This window comes from Pagrus major, chromosome 23, assembly GCF_040436345.1.
Source record: "Pagrus major chromosome 23, Pma_NU_1.0".
NCBI lineage: Eukaryota > Metazoa > Chordata > Actinopteri > Spariformes > Sparidae > Pagrus > Pagrus major.
In genome coordinates this window covers 16263118-16285966 of record NC_133237.1, presented here as the reverse complement: position 1 = coordinate 16285966, position 22849 = coordinate 16263118, and the positions used below count along the sequence as shown (strand labels likewise).

At 47.2% G+C, this 22849-nt stretch overlaps 1 protein-coding gene across 1 annotated transcript in view; it reads right to left on the bottom strand.

Annotated features, from left to right (window-relative positions):
* Nucleotides 1-22849, bottom strand: part of bahcc1a (BAH domain and coiled-coil containing 1a) — a 70155-nt gene that overhangs the window by 8779 nt on the left and 38527 nt on the right. The window contains exons 4-22 of the mRNA XM_073495159.1: nucleotides 18822-18947; nucleotides 16253-18607; nucleotides 15533-15647; nucleotides 15231-15430; nucleotides 14649-14810; nucleotides 12853-13151; nucleotides 12171-12516; nucleotides 9643-10593; nucleotides 8003-8172; nucleotides 7744-7880; nucleotides 7453-7566; nucleotides 4700-4814; nucleotides 4153-4387; nucleotides 3816-4010; nucleotides 2341-2514; nucleotides 1920-2206; nucleotides 1017-1097; nucleotides 405-534; nucleotides 191-305 (exon numbers count right to left, since the gene is read on the bottom strand). Coding sequence (XP_073351260.1) covers nucleotides 191-305; nucleotides 405-534; nucleotides 1017-1097; nucleotides 1920-2206; nucleotides 2341-2514; nucleotides 3816-4010; nucleotides 4153-4387; nucleotides 4700-4814; nucleotides 7453-7566; nucleotides 7744-7880; nucleotides 8003-8172; nucleotides 9643-10593; nucleotides 12171-12516; nucleotides 12853-13151; nucleotides 14649-14810; nucleotides 15231-15430; nucleotides 15533-15647; nucleotides 16253-18607; nucleotides 18822-18947 — 6307 coding nt within the window. The remainder of the gene's footprint in view (nucleotides 1-190; nucleotides 306-404; nucleotides 535-1016; nucleotides 1098-1919; nucleotides 2207-2340; nucleotides 2515-3815; nucleotides 4011-4152; nucleotides 4388-4699; nucleotides 4815-7452; nucleotides 7567-7743; nucleotides 7881-8002; nucleotides 8173-9642; nucleotides 10594-12170; nucleotides 12517-12852; nucleotides 13152-14648; nucleotides 14811-15230; nucleotides 15431-15532; nucleotides 15648-16252; nucleotides 18608-18821; nucleotides 18948-22849) is intronic.

The window sequence follows — 22849 nt, the reverse complement described above, 5'->3', positions numbered from 1 at the left end:
TAAAAATATTTGCTTGTCTTTCTACATAGACAGCCCAGTTTTATACCAAGGAAACCTTTCCTCTGGTGAAATGCTCTTTAAGTCTGATTATTGTATTATCCTTACTTCCATTTAAACTTTAATCTCCTTAAAAAATAAGCTAATCTGATTTAGGTGACATTTGCAAACAGAAAACACCCTGACTGCTTACATATCTGGGAGCTCAAGGGTGTGGACCCTGGCGGCGTATAGCAGCTCATCCTCTTTAGAGACCAACACCTTCAGTCCATCAGTCAGGAGTTCTTTGGTCAGGACACAGTTAGGAACTACATACGGAGAAAGCAAACATCACAATTAATATTTCACCACTTAAACTTAGCTCTTGCTTGAAACACTGCTGCAAGATACCAAGCAGTATCTCTTACATTCAGGGCTTTTGTTGCTGTACGAGTGGTTGCTGTCCTCCTCTTCTTCTGAAAAGCTGCTGCCATCCATCTGAAAGCCCTCGTCAGCTGCAAAACTCTCCAGCAGCCGGCTCACCGCTCGTCCCTTTGGCTGTAAAAATATAACAGAAGGGACGGCCAGAAGAATAAATGGATGCAGGGATGGATAAAAAAATAAACTTGGAGATAGAAAGTGTGATAGAAGAATGTAGAAATTGTTTTGCATGCAACCCAAAGTAGGAATTAACCACAGGGGGCTTCACAGCGCCTGAACAGTCTCCTATCAGTAGCCATTCACTCTAACTTTTTTTCACTCTGTCACAGCAGAAGGTGTGAGCCACCCCCCATTCCCACATCTCGTCTCCCATCCTCTCCTCCCCTAAGATTACTCAGCAGGAGGTTGGGCGATGTGCGATGTGCTAAGTACTTTTAATAGTTCTACAGTAACCGTCCTCAGGGTGAGAAATCTAGGACAGTAAGACATACCCAGAATTATTAACAGAATGTATGAAGGCTGGCGTTTTTGTAGAGTTGGATTCCGTTCGGCCGTTTGCATGTGTGTGCGGATGGAGTGCTTTTTGAATTCACTGGTACCTGCTGGTCCTTGCTCCTTCGTCCCCTGCTGCCCTCCTCATTTTGAGAAGACGGCGCCCCAACTGACCAGCAACTTCTCCTCTGTGAAAGTGACATGAGGATGGACAGGATGAGTAGTGAGAGTGTGACTTATCTCCACAATCAAGTGCAGGGGAAGCAGGAATGGGTGCAAAGTTTGTGCACATAAATTACCAGGAATAATAATTCATGTGCAAAATGATTCACACAGTTGAAGTCCCCTGAGGGCAGGAATTATTAATTTGAGGGAACACATTTCTAGTTTGTGAGCGTTATTAATTCAAGTTTTCTGTTAACATCCACTTATTAAACGAATTGAGGGTATTAATTCAAGGTGCAATGTTTGAGAATTTTAGCTGAAATCATCTAAAGCTCCTGTGCTAGCGTTGTAAACACAAACACTCCCCTGGTTCTCTGAACTCCTAGTCCAGACTGCAAGCTGCACAGCTAACTGAGCTAACTAGCTAACAGCAGCTACAGTTAGCAGCAGTTAGCAATTACTCTAGTGATGCGCTGTCCCTTATTTGTTTAGAATTTGGCAGGTGGTCAATTGTTATATATTGCACCTTTAAAAAAATGTGCATGCAAACTAAACTAAATACAATTTTCTATATCATACTAAGATATCACCCGTCTTTTTGCTACCATCATGATAAATTGATAAGCATACCAAACTGCACTTACCGCTTAATGGTAAGAGTGCCTATTATGTGTGGCTGCTTTTATGCTTTGAGGGAAAAAAATCATCTGACATTTCTGGGAGGATATGATGGCCCATAACCACTTTTGAAATGTACAATGAGACGGAGCTATTTTTGAGCACATCATGCTGCGACTATACGGCTTATTTTGATGCCTTTTTTCCTTCCTAATGTTTCTACTAACCTTATTGATTGCTCCTCTCAGCATGGTGCTCTTGCGGGTCGCCCTCTTTAGCCTCTCACTGGTGGTCGGAAAGGTGGCCAGTCCCATGCTCCTCCGGTAGCGGTTGCCTCTGGTCCCGAGGCTGCCCCACCGAGGCTCTTTAGACCTGGGCACACATGGCCTTCTAACCCCTTCAACCCGAAGGTGATCTTCGTGGAGGTTTTTGACTGCAGTGGCCAAGCCCAGCCTGCAGGGGGGCTTCTTTCTGACTTTGACTTCCCCCTCTGCTCCAGACAGACTCTGGGAGCCTGTATGGTTCAATTAGAGAAACAGATTTAGACCAGGCTAACAAGCCAGGAGGAGAAACACAAAACAGATGCTTCCCGTGAAGATGTGGGGCAGCTTTGTTGACTTATGAATCAGTTTCAAAGGACAGTCTTACCATAAAGCTCCTGTCTCTGTTTTTTGTTCCTGGCTTTCTGATTGGCCTCCAGTTTTACAACAGACAAGGGACTCGGACCTGTCACAGAGGAGCTAGAGGTGATGTCTCTGGGGGGTTGGGCTCTGTAGTCTTGACCTTCATCAGTATCATAACTGCCTTCTTCTTCTTCGTCGTCTAATGGAGATAGAAAATAATACAGCATGGAGATGTTGCTATTGGGTAGGTTTCATGAACTTCTGTGACTTATCAGATCCATCTTTTAAAGTCACTTATTCAACTTTCTCTCCATCATTTCACAGGCACTTCATTAGCATTTAAGTAAATAGCTTAACTGTTCATAGAAATTATGTATGAAGTGCTGTGCCTCAGCGGTATTTCCTGGTGTGAACCCACATGCTACAGAGCTAGTGTGCAAGGGCGTGTAGGAGTGAGTTAGTGTGTGTGTTTATCGCTGCACTCTCTCAAACAGCTCTTTGACCCAGTCTGCTAGTCTCCAGGGCTGTCAGAGCCTCTCACAAGGCAAGCGTCCACAGCTGTGGCTGCACATCTAGGTCTGACCAGCCAACAAGGCTGATCACTGGGGTGTCAGATGTCCGTGCTCACCCCTGTCTGTTACAGGACATTCATCAACACCTATTTACTCACCTCTGATTACTTTTAAAGTGATTTACAAATTAACAAAAGGACTGGGCCTCACTATGCTAGTGATACTCTGGTTGGACATTAATATGTCAGGGGTTGTTGCTTTATTTTTAACTCAAAGCAGGTCAAATGCGCTTAAAGCACTGCAGCCATTATTTATTTGTTTTATGTAGTATTTTAAATCTGTATGGGGTGAATATTTGTTTATAGAGTCTTTACATCATCCAAAAACAGCCTTGTCACATGGCTTTTCCATCATACACTCTTTTTATACATGGAATTAAAATAAGAACTGTTTCCGGATATGTTACCTGGCAGCAAATCAGTCCCAGACTCCCCTGAAAAATCTCATAGTTTTATGAGTTGTTGAGTTCGATGAAACTTTTTGAATTCTATGAAAAGCTGTCTATGATAAATTCTTCTAAGTCCTCTCTTGTAAATTCGGCAGCGTAACACATTAAGTCCCTTTCATTGTGTAAAAAATATTGTGTCAGTTTGTCCTGGCATGTTGCACTACTGGTGTAACTATATCTTATCTAGCTAAAAATAGCAAGTTGTGCGGATTGAGTTTACACCTAACTACTACTAAGATCTGAAGACCAGGTGTAAATGGGATTGATACAGATAACACTCTCATCGCTAGCCAATTACAAATCCCCAGTTCACCCACAAATCAACAGAGTAAATGGAAAACATGTAAACTGCGTACGGTCAAGACCAGGAATTGCGGCAAGGTCTTTCTTGCTCTGGGGGGGGGGGCAATGTTTACCACTGAGCCATATTGGGTTGCTGTGGCTATTCTCATAACCAGCTCTCGGTATTCACTGCCTCACCTTGATCAGAGGAGTCACTCTCTGCAGGCGAGCTTTCCCCTTCCTCCATTGCCTCCTGTCTATGGCCACGGAGCACCCTCGCTCTCGGCTGGCTCAGACGAGAAGAGCCCTGTGTCAGGGTGGTGCATCCCTTTTTACGTCCACGGCGCACCAGTCCAGTCCAGCTCTCCTGAGGGCCACTATCCACGCTGGCTGCTAGGAAAGTTTGGATAACCGATCACAGTTCAAATGTAGGTTAAAAATTGTCAGTGGAATTTTAGTGATTCAAACACAGCACTGTCCTTATTAAAACAAAATAGCATCAGGCACAATCAGTACCGTGATTGCCACTTTCTACCTGTGTCACTTTGTCCCCCAGACTCCCGCCTGGACTCAGCTTTGCTCGCCCCCTGGCTTCTGTGTCTATACTTGGGGTTGGAGTTGCAGGGCGAAACTTCCTTGTCCCTGGAGCCTGTCCCTGAGAGATTCTTTTTACCCTGGGCTTTCTGTTTGAGCTGAGTCACATCACCGGCCAGCTTGGAGCTGAGCATGCTGTGAAGACTGCTTTTTCTGCAGCCCTGTGCTTTTATCTGCTGCAACAGAGAGAGATGAGAGAGCAAGAGAGAGCCAGTTACACTCCCGGTCACAGCAGCCGCAAAAGCATCAGAACGTCAGAGGAAAGAGGGGCTCTCGTTTGCTCACACACAGAGAAGAAAAGGGAATCGTAGAAGCCCCAATGAAAAAGATATTAATATGGAGAGCAGAGGATTTGACTCCTGGGGGTAGCACCTAATTAGAAATAGTGTGCAACAAAGGAATATATCAAAGGCAGAGAAACAAAGAGTGGCCTCTTTCATTTCTAGTTGCATAGAGGACAAAAGGGAGGAGGACAAGGGGACCCTGACCTGTGTGCTGCTGAGTCGCTCAAAGCCTCGACTGGACAGCCTCTTCTTCCTTCTCTGGCTGTCTCCGCCCCCTCCTAGGTCCTCAGGCAACAGGGCAAGCCCCGCCCCCATCGACCTGCCAGTCAAAACAAGGGAGAGGCATTCATTAGAGGAGAATGGCAGTGGTTTGAAAGAAAAAGAGGGGGTAGGACATCACAGGGGAAAACAGAGTTGAGTCACCTCTCTGTGGGATCTAATAACTCTCCTTTCTCTGTCTGATGAACAGAACGACAAAAAAGGACATGGAGAGCCCAGCGTCTGAACCACACACTTGAAAAATTGGGATCTAACAAGGAACCTGGGATTGTTTGAGGGCAGTGTGGCATAAGAAGCCCTAACGCTTTATCTAGGGAGTGTCTTCGCAGCCTGTGAAGCACTGCATAGCTTTGAAAGATACGGTAATGGTTGGAAGGCATCGCATTTGTATGCAGCTCTATTGTTCTCAGCGAATATCATAGCTCTCCAGTTGCATTTTCATATCACCGTGGCGCACTGTTTCCCCTACGCTGAGCAGCATCACAGGCCAACCACTCCAAATGCCCTTGAATTTCCCTCTGGAAGCCTGCCCATAGACCACACCGGCATGAGCCAGGCCATGCTCAAACAAAAGATTAACTTCCCCTCTCCTGGTGTGCGTACAGCCGAGGAAATCAGTCATATTTTCAGAGTAAGCAGGGTTTGAATGTGAAGTGGATAAATAACGTACATTCAACATTTCGTGTTCTTTGTTGGTGGAGCATATAACATACAGTTCTGTTACTACATACTGTTTAAAATCAAATGAGCTCCTTTGTTTAGTCAGCATAGGAACACATCACATGAAGACGCAGTTTTTAGATCGTGTGTATATCTCATAATCAGAGTGTGTCAGCATGCATCTGTAACAGAACATGAAAAGAATGAACGCAATTGTCGGGCAGTGAGACTGTCTGCCTGCTGACTGACAGGAGAGTGACAGAGGTGGCACTGGAGTGTGAGTTGTCCCTGCGAGGCAGATCCCGCCACTGCTTGCCTTCCGCTGCTGACAAACACAATATGACAGAGTCCCTCCCCTCTGTGGGGGGCTGAGCGTACAGTGACTAATTAAACAGAATTGATTAGCAGGGTTTGCTGGCTAGCAGTAGTTCTCTCCTGCCTTCCCCCTCCCAATCAAAGCAGCACCACAAAGGACCCCAATGCTCTACCCACAGGAATAACAGAGACACACACAAAAGCAAACAATGCCTGCATAAATGCTTGTGAGCTACAGTAAGATTGTAACTAAATAGATGCATAGGAATGCACAGGTAGCCACTAACACACAGTCTCTGTGGGTCAAGAAAAATCATGTAAAGAAGGACTGACACACTGCCCTCCATCATAGCACCCAAGCATCAGCCTCTCGTCGGGGCATGAGTGGCAGGTGCAGTACATGCTTTTACATAACCCTGCCATGTAACGCAACATGGGGCTAATCAGTCCCCAGCCTGCCTGATCCTTGTTCCGAAGCGTCATGTCATTGTACACACACATCTGCAGAAACAAAAGGGTGTACACCCTGGCTGCAGGGTGTAAAAGTGCCAGAGCTGCAGCTCAGTTTTTAACACAATAGAGAGACAGACTGCAATTTACTGTGCTGAGGCCGGCAGACCACTTCTCCACCCTCATGCCCCCCGCCCCCCTCCACTTCGCTGCAGGGCCCTGGCCCGTTACCCTTTCGTTTGGGTGTCATTGTCACCCAGCATCAGCGTCCCCACTCCGATCAGTGCTGGCCTGGCAAGGGGGCAGGGGTACATGGGTGGAAGGAGAGTGGAGGTGACATCTCAGAGGGGCAGCTGGGAACACTGTGGACTGCTGCCCAGAAACAACAGTGAGAAAAGAAGGGAGAGGAGAAGATGCTGCGAGGTGACATTTAGTCCTCTAAGCCTTCCAAACCCTGATGACGAGGCTAATTGAAGACAGCAAACCTTTATACCTTGGACCCTTCACTCACTTCAACCAAACTGCAGTGGTACCCCTATTTTGACGCTGAGGCTTGCACTTTTTTAAATGTCATCAACACATTTTAAGATGGCATAATACCTTTGTTTCTTGAATATCCTCAGCTGTTCTGCTCACTGTATTCCTCTAATTGTTTTTTCCCCGTCACACACACACAGACATTGTACGAGAGCTCTAAATGTCGGCTTATCTCTGAGTGCCTGGACTGTCTGACCATCATGTTATCCTTTGGACCCCTGGTGACCCTGTGGGGCTCTGGTGTGTCACATTCCTGCTGCAGGGACAGATTACAGGAGAATTCACAGTACTCTAATTACATCCTCTGCCTGTCATCCCCCCCGGTCAGCAGCCAACTCCCCCCCGAAACCCAGCCCAGCTAAGCTCAACATGCACTGCAGTAATGCCACCGAGGGTTAAGATTAGCTGGGCTGAAGCCTAATGAGGCCTACGGGCGGTTTTCTAGGAGTGTGCAGTCCATAAATCGAGCATACATAAATATTCTGTACTAGCAGATGTACACTCCACTGACACTGGTTATGCTGTCATACAATTAACGCCAGTGTTGATTACATTAGAAGGGACTCGAGTGGACTTCCTCGAATAGTTCAGCTGTGGTCTCCCATTTCCTGTTTATGCCAGTGAGAGGCAGTCCCTGTATGCCAGTGATACGGAGGGGCTTATCAGGCGAGATTGGACCATAGCCAGCCAGCGTAGATGGGTTGAATGATACTCACTTGACTTTTCTTTGGCCCTCGGATGAGGACACTGGACCTGCGGTGAGGGTGGGTTTCCGCTTCCTCGGCCGCCCTGGTCCTCGTCGTGCCGGGCTGCGAGGTGTTTCCTCCTTCCTGCTTGCACACGCAGATGTAAACACACAAACAGACGGAGAAGAACTCTGAGATATGTCTGCACTCAAAAGGTTGCAGCAAAGAAAACCAGAACCGAATGTTTTTATGGCTTTTGAAATTTCTGAATGCAAAGGGTAGAGATGAGCTTAAGGGAAAAGAGGATAAGGTCATACTCACTGATGATCGTGCTTCCTCTGAAGTTTGGCCAGCTCCTTTTGCTTCTCTTTGTAGCGACGCTGTAGCTCAGCCAGCTTCACACGCATTGCGAGCTCAGGACCGTCCATTGTTTCCATGGTACTTTTGGCCGGGCACACCTGAGATACACATCATCGGTGGTTTTTTTTAGCATTAAAAATAAAGTAAAAGCAAAACACTTTCTTTAGTAGGTTATCTGTAAAAACCCTGTAGGATCTTCGTGTTTTTGTTGCATTCTTACTGGTTCATTGCGAGGTGTCCAGCTGCATTTCCTACGTAAATTGAGGATTCTGCGTGCTGGGAAGTGTCGCCCTGAACCCGTGCTGCTGCCTTCCTGTGTGCCCATCTCCAGCGCACGGGCTGTGGCCAGTGTAGCAAGGCTCTGGAGGTCAAACATCAGCAACTCGTCTTCTGTTACAGAACAAAAGACAGAACATTAGTTCGGCTCACATTGTAAAAAGATACTACAATTGAACTGACCTTTTTTGGTAAAAATGTGTTGAAAGAAACAAGAAAGATGAGGAGAGTTTGGGCATGTGTGTGTTACATGCGCACATTCAGCATCAAAACTTGTGGCTTTGAATTTCAGCAGTAATCGTGTGATATAGTGAATAAATGGCGAGGAAGAAAGACATTGAGGGAATCTGCGCACATTCAGTCAGTATGAGGAAGCAGCAGCGTATCCTCTCAGAGGTCATATCAATGTGGACTCACCAGATGCTGCTACGTCTGTGGCCATCTGGGCCAAGCTCTTCCTATATAGCCCTACCTGCCCGTGGCACTCACTCGACTATCTGCCATTAATGGACTGAGCTAAAGGCTGAATATCAGGGTTTGCTGTCTCCTCACAGAGATGGAGAAACATCAGATTGTGTTTACAAAGTAACAGTGATGTGCATCTTTACATATATAAATAAAAATACTGATTTTTCTTACTTGTTTTAGTGCGTGTTTTGGTAAAGACTGTTGTTGTGACTCGACATGTGCCACTTCCCTGAGCTGTCAACAGTATCACATCACAAAGACAACATCACTGACTCTGGAATCAGTTGATGATACCCTTTTTATAGAACCCTCTATTGGGAGCAGTTAAATGCATTAGGATGCTGTGGTAAACACAAAACATCCTTTTGCATGAATAAAAAAAAAACACATGGCGCTTTGAAAAACAAGGAAGCTTTTAAAGGCACTTTAAAACAATGGGGTCTAATTAGCCAGGCAATGCTCCAGGGTGCTGAAAACATCGACTGCTTTTGTGATTACACACTAACTTTCAGTAACGCGTTGTGTGTGGGAGAGAAGGAAGCCAATTGGTGTGTCTCTTTTTACCTTTTCGTTAAAGTGTGCGTATTTTCAGTTGCATGTGTGTGTGTGTGTTTATATGTGTGTGCATTTGCGCACACGTGTGGATCAAACAGCGACAGGATGGTAAGACAGAGAGACAGTTCCCTGAGGAAAGCTGGAAGGAAAGAGAGGGAGAGAGTGAGGGAGGGAGGTGCACACCCCTCGCTAGTAGTTCAGCCCTGTCCTCCTGCTTCTTCTCCCTCTCCTGAGGCCTCTGCATCATTAGAACAGCCTTTTAGAAAATAAAAGTGCCTTTAACACACCAAAGAAGAGGAATGGCAAGCAGGCATGCAGACAGCTTCTCTGGGGACATGTTAGAATCCACCAGAGGCTCTTGAGACCAGCAGGAAGAGAGGAGGATCTGGGAGGGAACACAGAGCGACACAGGCTAGGCCTGAGGGGGGAGTGGGAGTTTGTCTCAGTGGACGCAGAGGAAAAGGAGGGTAAACTACGAGAGAGACGTGAATTCTGCTGATATGAGTGTGTTTTGTGTGCATGTTAATGTGTGTGAGTAGTGGAAGACCCACTGTCCCTCACCCTGGCTTTTCCCACAGGTGCGCTTTTGCTGTTGCAGCTCCAGATCAGCCAGCTCACTCAGAAGCTCCATACCCTGGTGGGGGTTGGGCTGTGACGGGGCAACTGATGGGGTGCTTAGAGGGAACAGGGGAAATGGGGGTACGTCTGTGCAGAAGGCAGCAGCAATCAGCAGCTCCAGACTCCAGTAGCAGGGCACAATAGGTTTGTGGGGCACGGCAGTAGTAGCTTGGCTTGGGCTACAGGCAGAAGCTGAGGCAGGGGAGAGGCAGACAAAATCCACTGAGGCATCATCAGGGGTCGTCTCATTCTTGTGCTGCTGCTTGCTGTCCTTTGCTCCCTCAAGGGCCGGGGACTGAGGCTCGGGGGCTGCAGGGGAAGCAGGGTCAAGCTCGATGATGGTGGGCAGCACTGGATCCTGCTCTCCAGGCATGTCGACCTTTTGAGCTTGCTCCACCTGGCTCTCCTCACCCACCGCCTCATCATCCTCTTCCTCTTCCAAGGTGATGACAGCTCCTGGCCTTTCAGGCTCCTCTGTTGAGAGGGGGACTGGACAGGAAGCTGCCTCGCACACTGGGCTCTCAACAGGGAGGCAAACCAGGACCTCTTCCTCAGCGGGCCCCTGCTCCTCCACCTCCTTCTCTCCAGGCACATAGTTGGCTGCTGTCATTGCTGTGACCTGCACCTCCTCCCTCTGTTCAAGAACTCTCTCAACCACTCTTTCCTCCTCTTCCTGCTCCACTTCCTTGGGTGGGAGAGGCTCTGGGAGGGGCCTGACTGCCACTTGGCAGTCTAGCTCCTCCCCCAGGCTGGAGAGGGACTGGGGAGCATGCTCAGCAGGCTCCACTTGGACTGCTTCCAGGTCGGCTGGCTCAGCCAGGCGAACATCCTGGGGGGACGGGCCGCTCCTATAGCCCATGGCAATTGCAGGGTAGGTGTATCCAGGAGGCAAGTCTACAGGGAGAAAGAAGTGTAGATAATGGACCCATCAGTTTTCAATATTGGATAAATGACTCTCATAAACAAGAATATCTCATTATGATGTTATTGTCTAAGGGTAATGTAATGCAAATCTTAACACCTATACACATCAGACCTACTCTAAACTTTAACTCTCTCGCTGCCTTTGAGGTCACCAGGAGTTAAAACCTGGAAAAGGAAAGGCACTCTGCCTTGATCTTCTAGCAGCAGGAAGAGAAGAGAACCACATGCAACCTTGTGTGAGTGTGTTATTTGAAGTGGGCCAGGCCGTTGGTTTATCAGAGCACCTGACACAATTCCTCTAGCGTGTGGCGGCCGTTAGCCAGACATTAATGATGATGAAGAGAGTGCGGGGGCCCGTGGGGGTGGAGGAGAGGCAAGGGCTGCTATTGAGGTGTTTCTCAGTCATTACAAAGCTAACAGTAACGGAAAGCCCCTGCTTAACCGGCAGCCATTTTCTGCAGCTTTGAGCTGTTCAGTCAAACAGGGGCTTGCCAACAGAGCCACCCACACATATCACCATAACACCAGCAGAAAAAAAAGGATCATTAACAACAGTGGTTATTCCAATTACCATTGTGTACAATGACGAAGGTGCTTCTGTATCCTAGAACTCACTATCCTTTTACTGATGTTGTGTCAGGGTTACTTGGCATAACATCTGTCACTAGCAACATCTTAAACTGATTACAAACCACCTTTTCTTTGAAAGGCTTTCATCTGATGTTATTAATGCTTGGTGCTCAAATGCACTCAAATTTGACTGACAGTGTTTACCTGACTTTTAATGTAAAGATGCCGACCCTATTATCGTCACCATCTTGTTGCTGCTGTTTACATTCACCCATATACCCATATTATATACGTTCGATGTTCGTGTAGCATGAAGGAACTACAAACTCTCATTTTGTTATGCAATGCTGTGTTGTATAATGACAAATAAATGACCCTGTTACCTTGTGTTCCCTTGTAATCCTTTGGGGCAACTGCGCCTTTCAAGTATGTCCACTAAAAGTGCTTGTTTTGCAAGTGACAGGCTCAGCCTGTTATTCTAAGTTTCTGGCAACATTATTGAAACGATCCCTACAGAGAAGGACCTTTTTGTAAAAGAGTAAGATCCTTTTTGTTTAAGACCACCAGACTGCTTAGACAAAACCAGTCATTTTTCCTCGTAGGACTTCCTGGTCTACTGCTGTCTTGATCCATTACTTTGTGTTATTGCTTGTTTTAACATGCAAGTTTGAAAAACACCAAAGTCACACAAACAAACTAACTGAGAGACAGTCCACTTCCAGCTGAAGTACTTTGACAAGCGCATTTGCCCCCAAGGATTATGTTGCAGCCATTGCAGCCCGTTTAACAGCTAGACCAATTCTAAAACTTTTTGAACATATAAGTCATTTTATACACCAAAATAAGTGAAATTAGGGTCCAGGTTAAAAAAATACCGGATTTACCCTTTAAGCCATTGCACACAGTACATCAAAGGGAGCTGGAAAAACTGAGTCACATTTGTATGTTTTTGTTTGCATGAAGATACTTTTGCTTACCAGGCTCCAGAGACTCTGGGTAATCCTGTGGGGGCTGTCCCTCTCCTCTCTTGTCCTGGATTTCTGGCCCCTTGGGCATCTGAGGTGGGGCAGGACTGATGGCAGGTGAGTGTGGGGCTGCTGCAGCAGGGCTGGGAGCAGGGCAGGGTGTTGAGGGAGTGCTTTTGGGATGTGGTCGTAGTGAGGGGGACTGGCAGCAAGGGGACAGGTGAGCAGCACAGGCCCCAGGGGGAGATGTGTTCCTCTGAGGTGGGTTGTAAGAGTAGGGCTTGGCAGGTTTAGATGCTCTGGGTTCTGAAATGAGTTCCTCAAGTTCAACCGAGGGCTCATCGGGCCTCTTCTGCATCTGTGGCAATTTAAATAAAGTTATTTTAAGTCCTCAAGCAAGTAAATAGCAATGTAATAATCAATTCTTTGCAATCTAGTTACTGAAGCAAAAGCTACTTGCTCAACAGTCTATTTTCAGCGATTGACTCCATCCCTGTGAGAAAATCAGCATATCCCAGAAAAGTATTAGGGGAGTTAAAAATAGCCTAAATAGTTAAGCTGACCCATGACTCCCTCACTCTGCTTGAATTCTCTTTTGGATTGATAGACTGATAGATTGATAGACAGATAGATTGATCAAATTAAACTCTCTTCACACTAATACCTCAATGTTTCTTGCATAGTTTATAATCACCTGTGTATTGTGAGTGGCATGATGTTGCATGTCCATGCCATGTACAGCTCTGTGCTGCTGCTGCTGCTGTTGCTGCTGCTGCTGCTGCTGCTGCTGGGTTTGAGACTGTGGTTGTGGTTGCTGTGACTGGTGGCTCTGGTGCTGATGCTGATGCTGGAGCTGTTGGTGCTGCTGGAGAGCATACAGCTCCTGTTGCCGTAGAAACTGGGATCGGGAGTACACAGCAGGATGCTGCATGTGGGAGGGTGGGCCCCGGGCGCCATACACAGGGGGCCACAGCCCTGGCTGCTCCATCACATCTAATGAGAAAAAGGAGGAGGAATGTGACGAAGGGGGCTACCTTAGAACAAAAAGACATTCATGCACACACACACTTCTTCTTTTGGATTCATACACATCAACACTTTGCGCAAACACAACATTGTGTTATCCATATCTCTCATTATCTACCTCCCACACACCCATTTCAAAACAGTGAAACCATTATGGATCATTTAAAAATCATTGTATTCACATTTTAAAGCAACGATACTGACAAATCTCTTTAAAAAAAGATTTTTGACTCCACAGCACAACATCTCCCCAGGCAGCAGCAAACCCACACTCTCCCCCGCTCTGAACAGAAAGCTCTCTCTTAAGAACTGTCTTGAGAATTTGCTGGAATGCTGGAAAAAAGTCATGACAGTGATGAAATGTGAACAGATGATCTCTCTTCTAAGTTGATTAGAGGTCAAAGTACTGGGCTTGAAATGCATTTTTGTCTCGCCGGAGCATTCAGCATGGACATTCCGGCAAAAAGTCCCACCTGCCCAGCCAAACCACGGAAAAGGGTCTGCAGAAGGGCCCAGCAGGAGGCTTAGTTCCCATGTCTGTGGACAAGCTTTCTCATGATGTGGCTCTAAGAACCAGAACAACTTGATGTGGGTGCTGTGCTATGTCAGATGACCCATTCATGACCCATACAGGGGAACCAGAAAACTGGTATTTTTTTGTTCTCTCACCTTTCGCCCCTCCACCCCTTTGAAACACCAAAATCCTTGTTGAGAGACATGAACTTGGATACGCAAATGTTTCCTGTGGGAACTCTTTGTGGATGTACTTCCTTTCTCAGCTGAAACTCCCGTGGAGCACAGGAGGAAATGAACTGTTAAAAACTGTGAGCTAATTAAATGTCACAGCCTGTTCACTGAATATGTGTCTACAATGAGTTTTGAGAAGTGATCTTTTACCTAATTCTCACACTTCCTCTTCCCCTGGTGTGGTACTCAGTGTATGCATGTTTTTATTTTGTTTGTATAGCTTCAGATGAGTACCCTGACCCATTGAGAGCCCTGTTCCTGCTGGGCCAAGCAGGTGGTGTGCTGGAAAAGTTTGAATTGTGTCTGTAAATGAGCCCATTAAAAGGAAGATCATCAAAAGTCTTCACGGGATCACTGTGATTACCAGCAGTCCTTTTAATGTTAGCCCCAAATATATACTGTATACTGTATGAACTAGGGATCGACCGATATGTTTTTCATTCAGGGCCGATAATGATTGAAAGTAATCAAGGAGACTGATAATAACTGATATTTGTAACTGATACACATTTTCAGTAAAAATGAAAATCTTACCATCAAAATTTAGGATACCCAATGATGAAATGTAAGCACAACTATGACTTAGTTAGTTAGTTAATTACAACTTAAATTATTAGTTAGAACGTACAAGCATAGTTTGTATGTACTGGCAGACTCATTTGTTCAAAGTGTGCCATAAATGCACTTTGCAAAGGAGAAAGCAAGGTTATGGCATACCCAGGTGATGGGTGGCAGGATGGGAGGGAGGCTCAGTGGGCAGGACCACCAGCTGGGCAGAAGGGTCCTGAGGCAGAGGCAGGACTGGCTGCAGAGGGCCTGGCATGGCTGCAGAGAAACCTGGGGGCAGATTCTGGTGCAGGGCTGTATGACCTATACCTGCTTTACAGAAAATATGCCAGTTAAGATTTATATAGCCATCACATCATGTGTAGAAAAAACTGGGGAAAAAAACTGTTACAAATACATCATAGGATCAATTTTAAGCTTGACCGGGAACCAGTGAAAAGATTTTAAAATTGAAATGATGCAATCTCTTCAGCACAATGTAAAATCCGGGCCGCTGAATTCTGTAAAAAAAAAAAAAATAAAATGGCACAGAGTCCTTTTACAGTACTCTTTGAAATTCAATATTTGCTGCTAAGCAAGATAACATAAAAGCAAAAATGATCTGCATGTCAGCCAAGCATAAAAACACCTTTTTATTAATGGGGATGGTACCTTCTTTACATGATCTGTCAACAAGTTGGAATGCGTACAATTTTAGCATCCTAATTTCCAAGACTGTTAATATTCTCTTACCATAAGAGTGTCCTGTCATCCAGAGGGATGGGCTTCCAGTTCTTGGCATCCAATGATGGTGAGCAGAATGTGCAGAAGGATCTCCTAATTGGCCAGACTGGAGGGAAGTCCCGCCTGGGACCATGAGATGAGAGGTGAGGTCTCCGTGACAGCTGTTGGAGGGGTGGATTCTTGCAAACTCCACCCTTTCCTTATTATCCCTGGCATCAGGATGAGACAAAGATAAGGAAACACAAATGAAGACCAGTGTCCTGAAAGTATCTCACAGTGACAGGTTTTAATTAAGCTTTATGGTTGCTTACCTGATATATGCATCTCTTTCTCTGTCCAAGCAAGTCAGGCTTATCTGTTCCCCACTTAACCTCTTCCTCTCCTCTTCAGTTGTGGGATCCGAGGGATACATGGAGCGGGGCGGTCCTGTGAGACAAACATTAGCTCAACCATTAGCCTCCACCGTTGTGTCCCCTGGTGAGGACATATTCCCAAGCCTCTCACCATTTCTCAAAACACTACCATTACTCACAAGAGACTTGGAGCGCTGACAGTGCTTATTAGGTTTACAGATTTTGTATCATACCTTTTATTGCTATTTCAACCAAAGTCTTATATACGTAACTGTTTTCTGGCCTATTATACCTCTAATTATTCCCCCAAAATGAATCAGACTTTTGCTTTTAAACAACATTTTGATGAAACCCAGAGCAAAGGTGCATGTCATCACTACCATACACTTAAAAAATGATACCATGAAGGGATGGGCAGTGAGTACAGATCCAAACAAAGACACATGTTACTGATTGTGTAGTGCTGCTATGTTTAAAATAATAATTCTACAGAATAAATGTAATAAAAGGCGAGACTGTTGTGTTTCGTCAGAAGCAAGCAAAAGAAAAATACTAGTGTGGAGCCTAGGTTTTTCTGTTTTCTTTTCACGGCTAGGTCATTAACAGGTCACAGATAAGAAAAAAAGTGTCCCTGTTCCCTTCACCTCTGTTTATGAGGCAGTGACCTACACTACTTACCTTTCACAGAGGGATGTACCCTGCCCTGTCGGCTGTTGGGATGACCGTCTGCTGAACGACAAGGTGGCTCCCTTTGTCTGGCCACAGCCACTGCAATTCCCACCGGCGGCTGCCGCACCTCGCTTTCCCCATGACCTGCTTCCCCCATATCCCGGCTGCGCCCGCTGTAATCAGGGCGCTCGTTGTCAGTGGCTGGGCCCTTTCTGGAAGGTAGAGTCTGTTTGTTACCCTGCAGGGCGCAGCTCCCCCCAGCAGGACCTGATTTAAGGCTTCCCAGCCCCCCAAATGGGCTCTTCTGGGAGAGTAGCAGTGGCTGTTGCTGGTTGCTGTACTTAAGTAAGCTTTTCATGGCACTGCTCTCCCCCTGAGTTGGGCCCTGGGGCTCAGATTGCTGCTGTGGCTGCTGCTGCTGCTGCTGCTGCTGACTGAGAGGAGGTGCAGGGGGAGGCTGGGGAGGAGGCAGGCTCATTCCTGGCTGCTGCTGCTGCTGTTGCTGCTGCTGCTGCTGCTGGGAGTGTTGCCCACCAGTGCTCCCTAACTCCATGTAGGACTTCCTTTGCTCCTCCTCAGGTTGTGGCATGTGGTGAGGAGGCCTCATGGCCCAGGGTGGCACAGGGGGCTGCTGGTGGTGATGCTGCCCACTGCTGTTGCTGTAACCATAAGGAGACATGTCCATCTTTCGTTTCAGCTCCTGGCTAGCCCCCTGGTTCATCTCAGAAGGAGAAGGAGCATCTGGGCCAGGTCGGCCATGCTGTTGGTGGCGTATCCTGGCTACCTTTTGTCCATCTCTCTGTAAGGAGCAGCTACCTCCAGGACCAGGACCAGGACCATGGGCTGCTCCAGCCCCACCATGTTGACCCATGCTTTTACTTCCAAGTGGGGAGGCGTTAGGTGGGGGTCCTGGGTGGGAACAGTCTCTGTAAGGAGAAGTGTTGACAGAATGGGGAACAGAGTGTCCGGCCTTGGGCCCCTGGGGCAACGAGGGTCTGAACACATCCATGTCCACACCACTGTTGATACACTCAGCACTGCGTGATCGTACAACCTGGTGCTGCTGTTGAGGATGTGGAGGCTGTTGTAGTTGGGGAGGTGGAGGAAGCTGTGAGGGCTGAAGGTGTTGGTGGTGTGACTGCATCCAGTCTGGAGCCTTCTCTGTCTTTCTGTATGTGTGCTGCTGTTGCTGTTGTTGTTGCTGCTGCTGTTGTTGTTGCTGTTTTCTGTGCCAACTACTATGATGCCCACCACCTCCGTTCTTCTCTATTACCTTGTCCTTAATATTGCCACCTCCACCACCACCACCCACACCCTGGCAGTCAGGGTTACCAAGCTGGAATGGCCCATTAGATTTGTCCCCCAAGTCTGCCACAGATGGCACAAATGTCGGCCCTGTGACTTTAGGCTCTCGCCCCACGTTGGCTGGCCCCCTCTCATGAGAGGCAGGATTGGCTAGTGGAGCAGGAGGAGGTGGGCAGAAGAAGTCTGGGTGGTGGTGTGTGTGGTGGGAATGATGTGGGTGGTGTGGGTGGCTGGGGTGGAGCTGAAGACAGTGGAAGCCCCCTGGGTGAGGATGTGTATGGGCGTGAGCATGAGGATGCGGATGGGGGTGTGCCCCTCCAGCAGCAGAACCCATGTGTAAGGGTGGGGGTACAGAGTAGGACAGAGAGTGGTGGAGTGGTGCCTGACCCCTCTCCAGACAGTCTGAAGGTTGTTCACTGATCCTCATCTCCCCACTTATTCCCTCTTTAGTGCAGCGACTACTGCCGCTGGAACCCATATGTCGACCCTGGCTGCTCCCTCCACCCCCCATAGCCCCAAGAGCTGTGCCCTCTCCACCATAGCTGGACATGGAGGTCTTAGCCCCTGCCCCAGTTCCTGCATCTCCATTTTGCATTTTGCCATTGTGCAAGCAGGCACTGAGGGGCTTGCCCATACTTTGAGGGTGTTCCTTGCTGTACTCCATTGCAAGCGGTGCCTTGTGCCTCTCCAGGGCCCGACTGTTAACCTCCTCCAGGGGCAGTGGGTGCTGTGGATAGTGGGGGTGCTGCTGATGGGAGTGGGAATGGTGGTGGTGTGTGGGCTGGGGTGGCTGCTGGCTGTGGTGCTGTTGGTGCTGCTGCTGTCTCTCCTTTGCCTCCTGTTTGCTACTGGACCTCTCCTTGTCCTTGACAGGTACCACTCCTCTCTCCACAGAACCCTCTTTAAGACCCTTATGTAGACCCGCCCCGACTCCTGGGTCTCTGTCTCTGCTGCAGGACCCCTGAGAGTGTCCTGAGCCTGCCCTGGACATTGGTGGCAGACTGTGATTGGCTGAGATGAGAGGTGGCTGGGATGGGAGACCTCGAAGATAGAAGTTCTCTATAAGAGGAAAGGACACAGGCCAGGAAAGACAAATGCATTAGTCAAGAAAGGAAAAGGCAATGACAGAATTAGATTATTCAGCCCTCATGATAGTGTCCCGAGGCATCCTTATATCAATATCCCACATCAAATTACACCATACTATGTTGTATAAATTGGATTTAAATGTCTTACTTCTGTCTGATTAAATTTTAATCATCTCACGCCTCACCTTTTTGGGTGTCATAGAAACGGTGCTGCCCGTAGAGAACTCCACTGTTGGCATGGTGATCCAAGTGGCTCATGGGAAGGAAAGTGTGGGCCAGACTCCCTGAGAATCGAGGATACCCTGGAGCTGCTGAGATGGATAGCAGAGGGAGGGAGAGAATTGATAAGACAGGACAATAACCACCGAGATGCAGTTATCCAGACTAACCCAGCATAATCCTTCAGGTCCAATGCAGCTGGTGGTGTTCATACGCAAATAAGTACTGGCTCTGCCTGTCATGTTTGCCTTTCCTGCCTGAGTTTAGAATGCAAACAATACAAGACAAGCTTGGGGATTCCTGTAACGTATGAAATTTGTCTTTTAAACATATGGTTCCTTCTTTATCTCTCTGAGAACTGGCAGTGACACCTCCATCCATCTGAATGGAGCGATAAGGACGGATTTGAAGCTTGTGTTTACAATGAGGAGTGAGTTGAGTGGCTGACCTTTACCGACCTCTGCTGGGGTTAAAGGTCATTTGGATGTTGGTGCCTGTAAGCCGGCACACCTGGGCTTATTATTACCATCGAAGCCCATCTGGAGGAAATTTACACCACAACCAAGCACAGAACTCATTTTGCAATGGGACATTCAAAAACACAAAGGACTTTGAAGGTGGAGGAGAGAAAACATGGATCGAGATGAAAGCCCATCGCAATATTGGGACAAAGAAAACGCATCTCTATGACAACACACTTCCACTGAAATTGGATAACATTTAAACAATCAATGTGAATTGAATTAGCCTATCTCCTCTACTGGTGTATAATTAATTATGTCATACAATTGCATGGAATATATTTAATAATAAAATTCAAGTGCTGCAAATTACAAAAATAGGGCAGTATGGGCGTGTGAAATTCTTAGCTGAAGACAGTGCATTATAACTACAGTTACTATTCCCCTCTGAGCATATTATGTATTGTGATACTAAAAAACAGCCATGATTAAAGTTACACACATGAAGCAAGTAAGGGAAACAAAACAAAAAACCCTTATGCACCATGAGTGACTAAATATCAGGGCAGGAATGAAAGAGAAGGAGGGGAAGAAAGATGTAAAGAGAAGAGACTCTAATCCATCTGACTGTGATCAAGACAGACAGGACGTCTACTATCCACCAGCACCACATAGCCTACAAGCATCTCGGTGACCTGTGAGTCATCCAGAGAAGTCCAGGTGTTTCACGTCTTCTTTTGCACCTGTCTCACCCTCCAGCCTCACTTTCAAACACGGCTCACAGACGGAGTGAAGGAAGGAGGAGGGGGATAAAGGGAGGAAAACACGGCTCTACAAGCTAAATGAAAGACAGACGTATTTGTGTTGGCAAGCGTGCGACCTGATCCCGGAAAGCGCAGATGCAGTTCATTTGGCCTGTGTGTATGTGTGTGTGTGTGTGTGTGTGTGTGTGTAGCGCCGTGGTTTTAACAGGAGCCCTGAGTGTTGAATGTCTCACTTTCTGCCGGTGGAACAATGGGGCCGGTGCTGTGAGCCCGGCTCTGGGGAGGGAGGAGTGTTGTGGTGGGCTTAATGACCCCGTCTCAGAGCGGCCTCCGCATGCTCCCATCTTAATTAATGAAATGCACAGAGAGGGCAAACAGACCTGCAATAACACAGGAGGTGCTGCCTTCTGAGGAGGGCAATGGGGTGATAATTACATACCCTCACTTTTTCCTCTCTTTTTCTTTGTTTCGCCAATTTTTCTACCTCTTACTCTGTTCGCTCTTTCCCCTTTTGTCTCTGTCTCTTTCTCTGCTGTCATGATTAATAAGCACACACATTTATGCCAATTCATCTACAGTGGGAGGAGGAGGGGGGATCCTTTGTTTAAGCAAGACGTTTTTCTCTGATTTTGGGAGGGAGAAAAGCAGAGAGCTGTTTGGCAGTCTTTATCCAAGCTGGGAGAAGGGCTTTTTTTTTTTTTCTGCGGCAGCATGTTGTTTGTGAGCGTGACGATTGACGGCGTAATCCCTTTTCACAGCGTGGTCTGGCTGTGCCCGATAATGCCAGCCCGCTCAGTTTCAGCATGCCCTCCATTGGGGCGGCAAGAGGGGGACTGCTGGGCACGGCAGAGCCCATTCAGCCATTAATCTGGCCAGGACAAGGGAAGCTGCTGCTGCTGCTGCTGCCGCTGCTGCTGCTGCTGCTGCTGCAGGCGACGTGAGCAGGGTCTTAGTGCAGTCTGCTGACTGCACAGCAGCCTCGCTCTCTCACACCCTCCTCACACTCACACACACATAAACAAGTCCGCATCAGCAAGTGAATGACAGAGGGGAGTTCGCAGCGCATGTCCTCCTTTCCACGGGCGGAGCAGGGGCGAGAGGCAGAACAAACAGCGCTGCATCCCAGGGAGGGATTTCTAGAAGTTCTGAAGGTATTTCTCACAGCATGGTGGGTTGAGAGAAGCAGGCCGACAGGGAGGACAAAGAAGGGGGCTGGATATAGAACAGCACCTAGAGGCAGAGGAGAATTAAGCCCGCTGAGTTAGAGGCGGACGAGTGTTTTGCTTCTCGTCCTCTCTCTCTCTCTCTCGCTCTCTCTCTCTCTCTCTCTCCCTCTCTCTCTCTCTCGTTCCTATCCACTTCTCGTACACCTGCCCTGAAAAACCCTCATGAGAGTTCCCCTCACTCTTGCAAAATAACATAAATGCAGAATTCTGTATAGTCTCCAGGGGGAAATGACTGTAACATTTCACAGATAGAATGATATAAGGACAGAGAGAGAGAGCATGGCAGAGGCAGACCGGGAGGAGAGGAGGAGCAAGCTTAGCTGCCTGTCAGGTCCGCTAATTGAGAAAAAGTGACAGAACCATCAAGACACAGAGAGGGAGGAGGAGGGGTTTGGCGGAGGAGGGGCAGCACGGTGGTGGATCTCTTCAGGTTTGACTAATTGAAAGGAAGGGATGCAGGCTGGCACGAGAGAGAGAGAGAGAGAGAGAATGAAAGAGGCAGGAGTATGGAAGAGAGGAGAGGTGGGGGTGCAGCTTAAATCCCACAAAAGGAAAAGCTAGCAACTGCTAACAGAAGGAAAAGATGGACAACTGAAGATAGGCTTGGAAAGGCGTATCAAACAGAAGTGGATTAGACAGGTGTGTGCGGGCAATCGTGTGTGTGTACGCATGTGTGTCTATATGTGTTGACAGAGATATGAGACTGCGATTGTTTTTGGCATAACGTAAGAAGTCATTTGGACCGCAGCCAGCTGGCCTCGAGCCTGTGAGGAGCCCGCAGGTTTTCTTTTTTTTTTTCTTTGGTCCATTTTTCTTTTTTTAATTTTTCCACTCAGTTGATTCAGCGGGGTTTATTCAAACATGAAAATAAATCTTTCAAAAGCTCAGAGGGCCTAATCCATTTTCCCAGGTGTTATGAAAAAACATTTTACATCACATTTATTAAAACGGTCACTACAGTGCATCTGTCTCTGTCATACACTGCCGCCCCTCTCTGCCTGCCTCTGTGTCAGCGAGTCCACGTCTCTCCTTCAGCAAATGAACAACAGACAATCCCATGCGTGGTGCACACAATGGCTGTTACTGTATTTGGCAATCAATCTGAAGAGAGAATCTGAAACAAAAAACCTCTTTAATCCGTGCTACCCTCTGACATCATGAAAGCCACTAATGGGTTCGGTTCTTGGCACTGTCACCTCACAGAAATATCTCGGCATTTGTACGACCGTGCACACTTTCCTTTTCCCAGCACAATAAATCTTCAAACGAAAGTAAACAGAAGACTATTCTGTAACCAAATTCACAGCCAAAGTTACCCTGATCCACAGGCCCACGCCACCACTGTTATGTGGTGATGTTATTTATAGGTTTGCTTAACGTGTCACTCAGCTAATGGTTTGTCGATCATGCTCCCGATAGAAATGTGGTCTGTATGCATGACTTAACTGGGTCTCTGTAAACATACTCACACCATGTCTACACTAATGTGGATTCAATTGAAAACACATCTTTTTCTCTCGTATTTGGCCTTCAAACCCCAGAA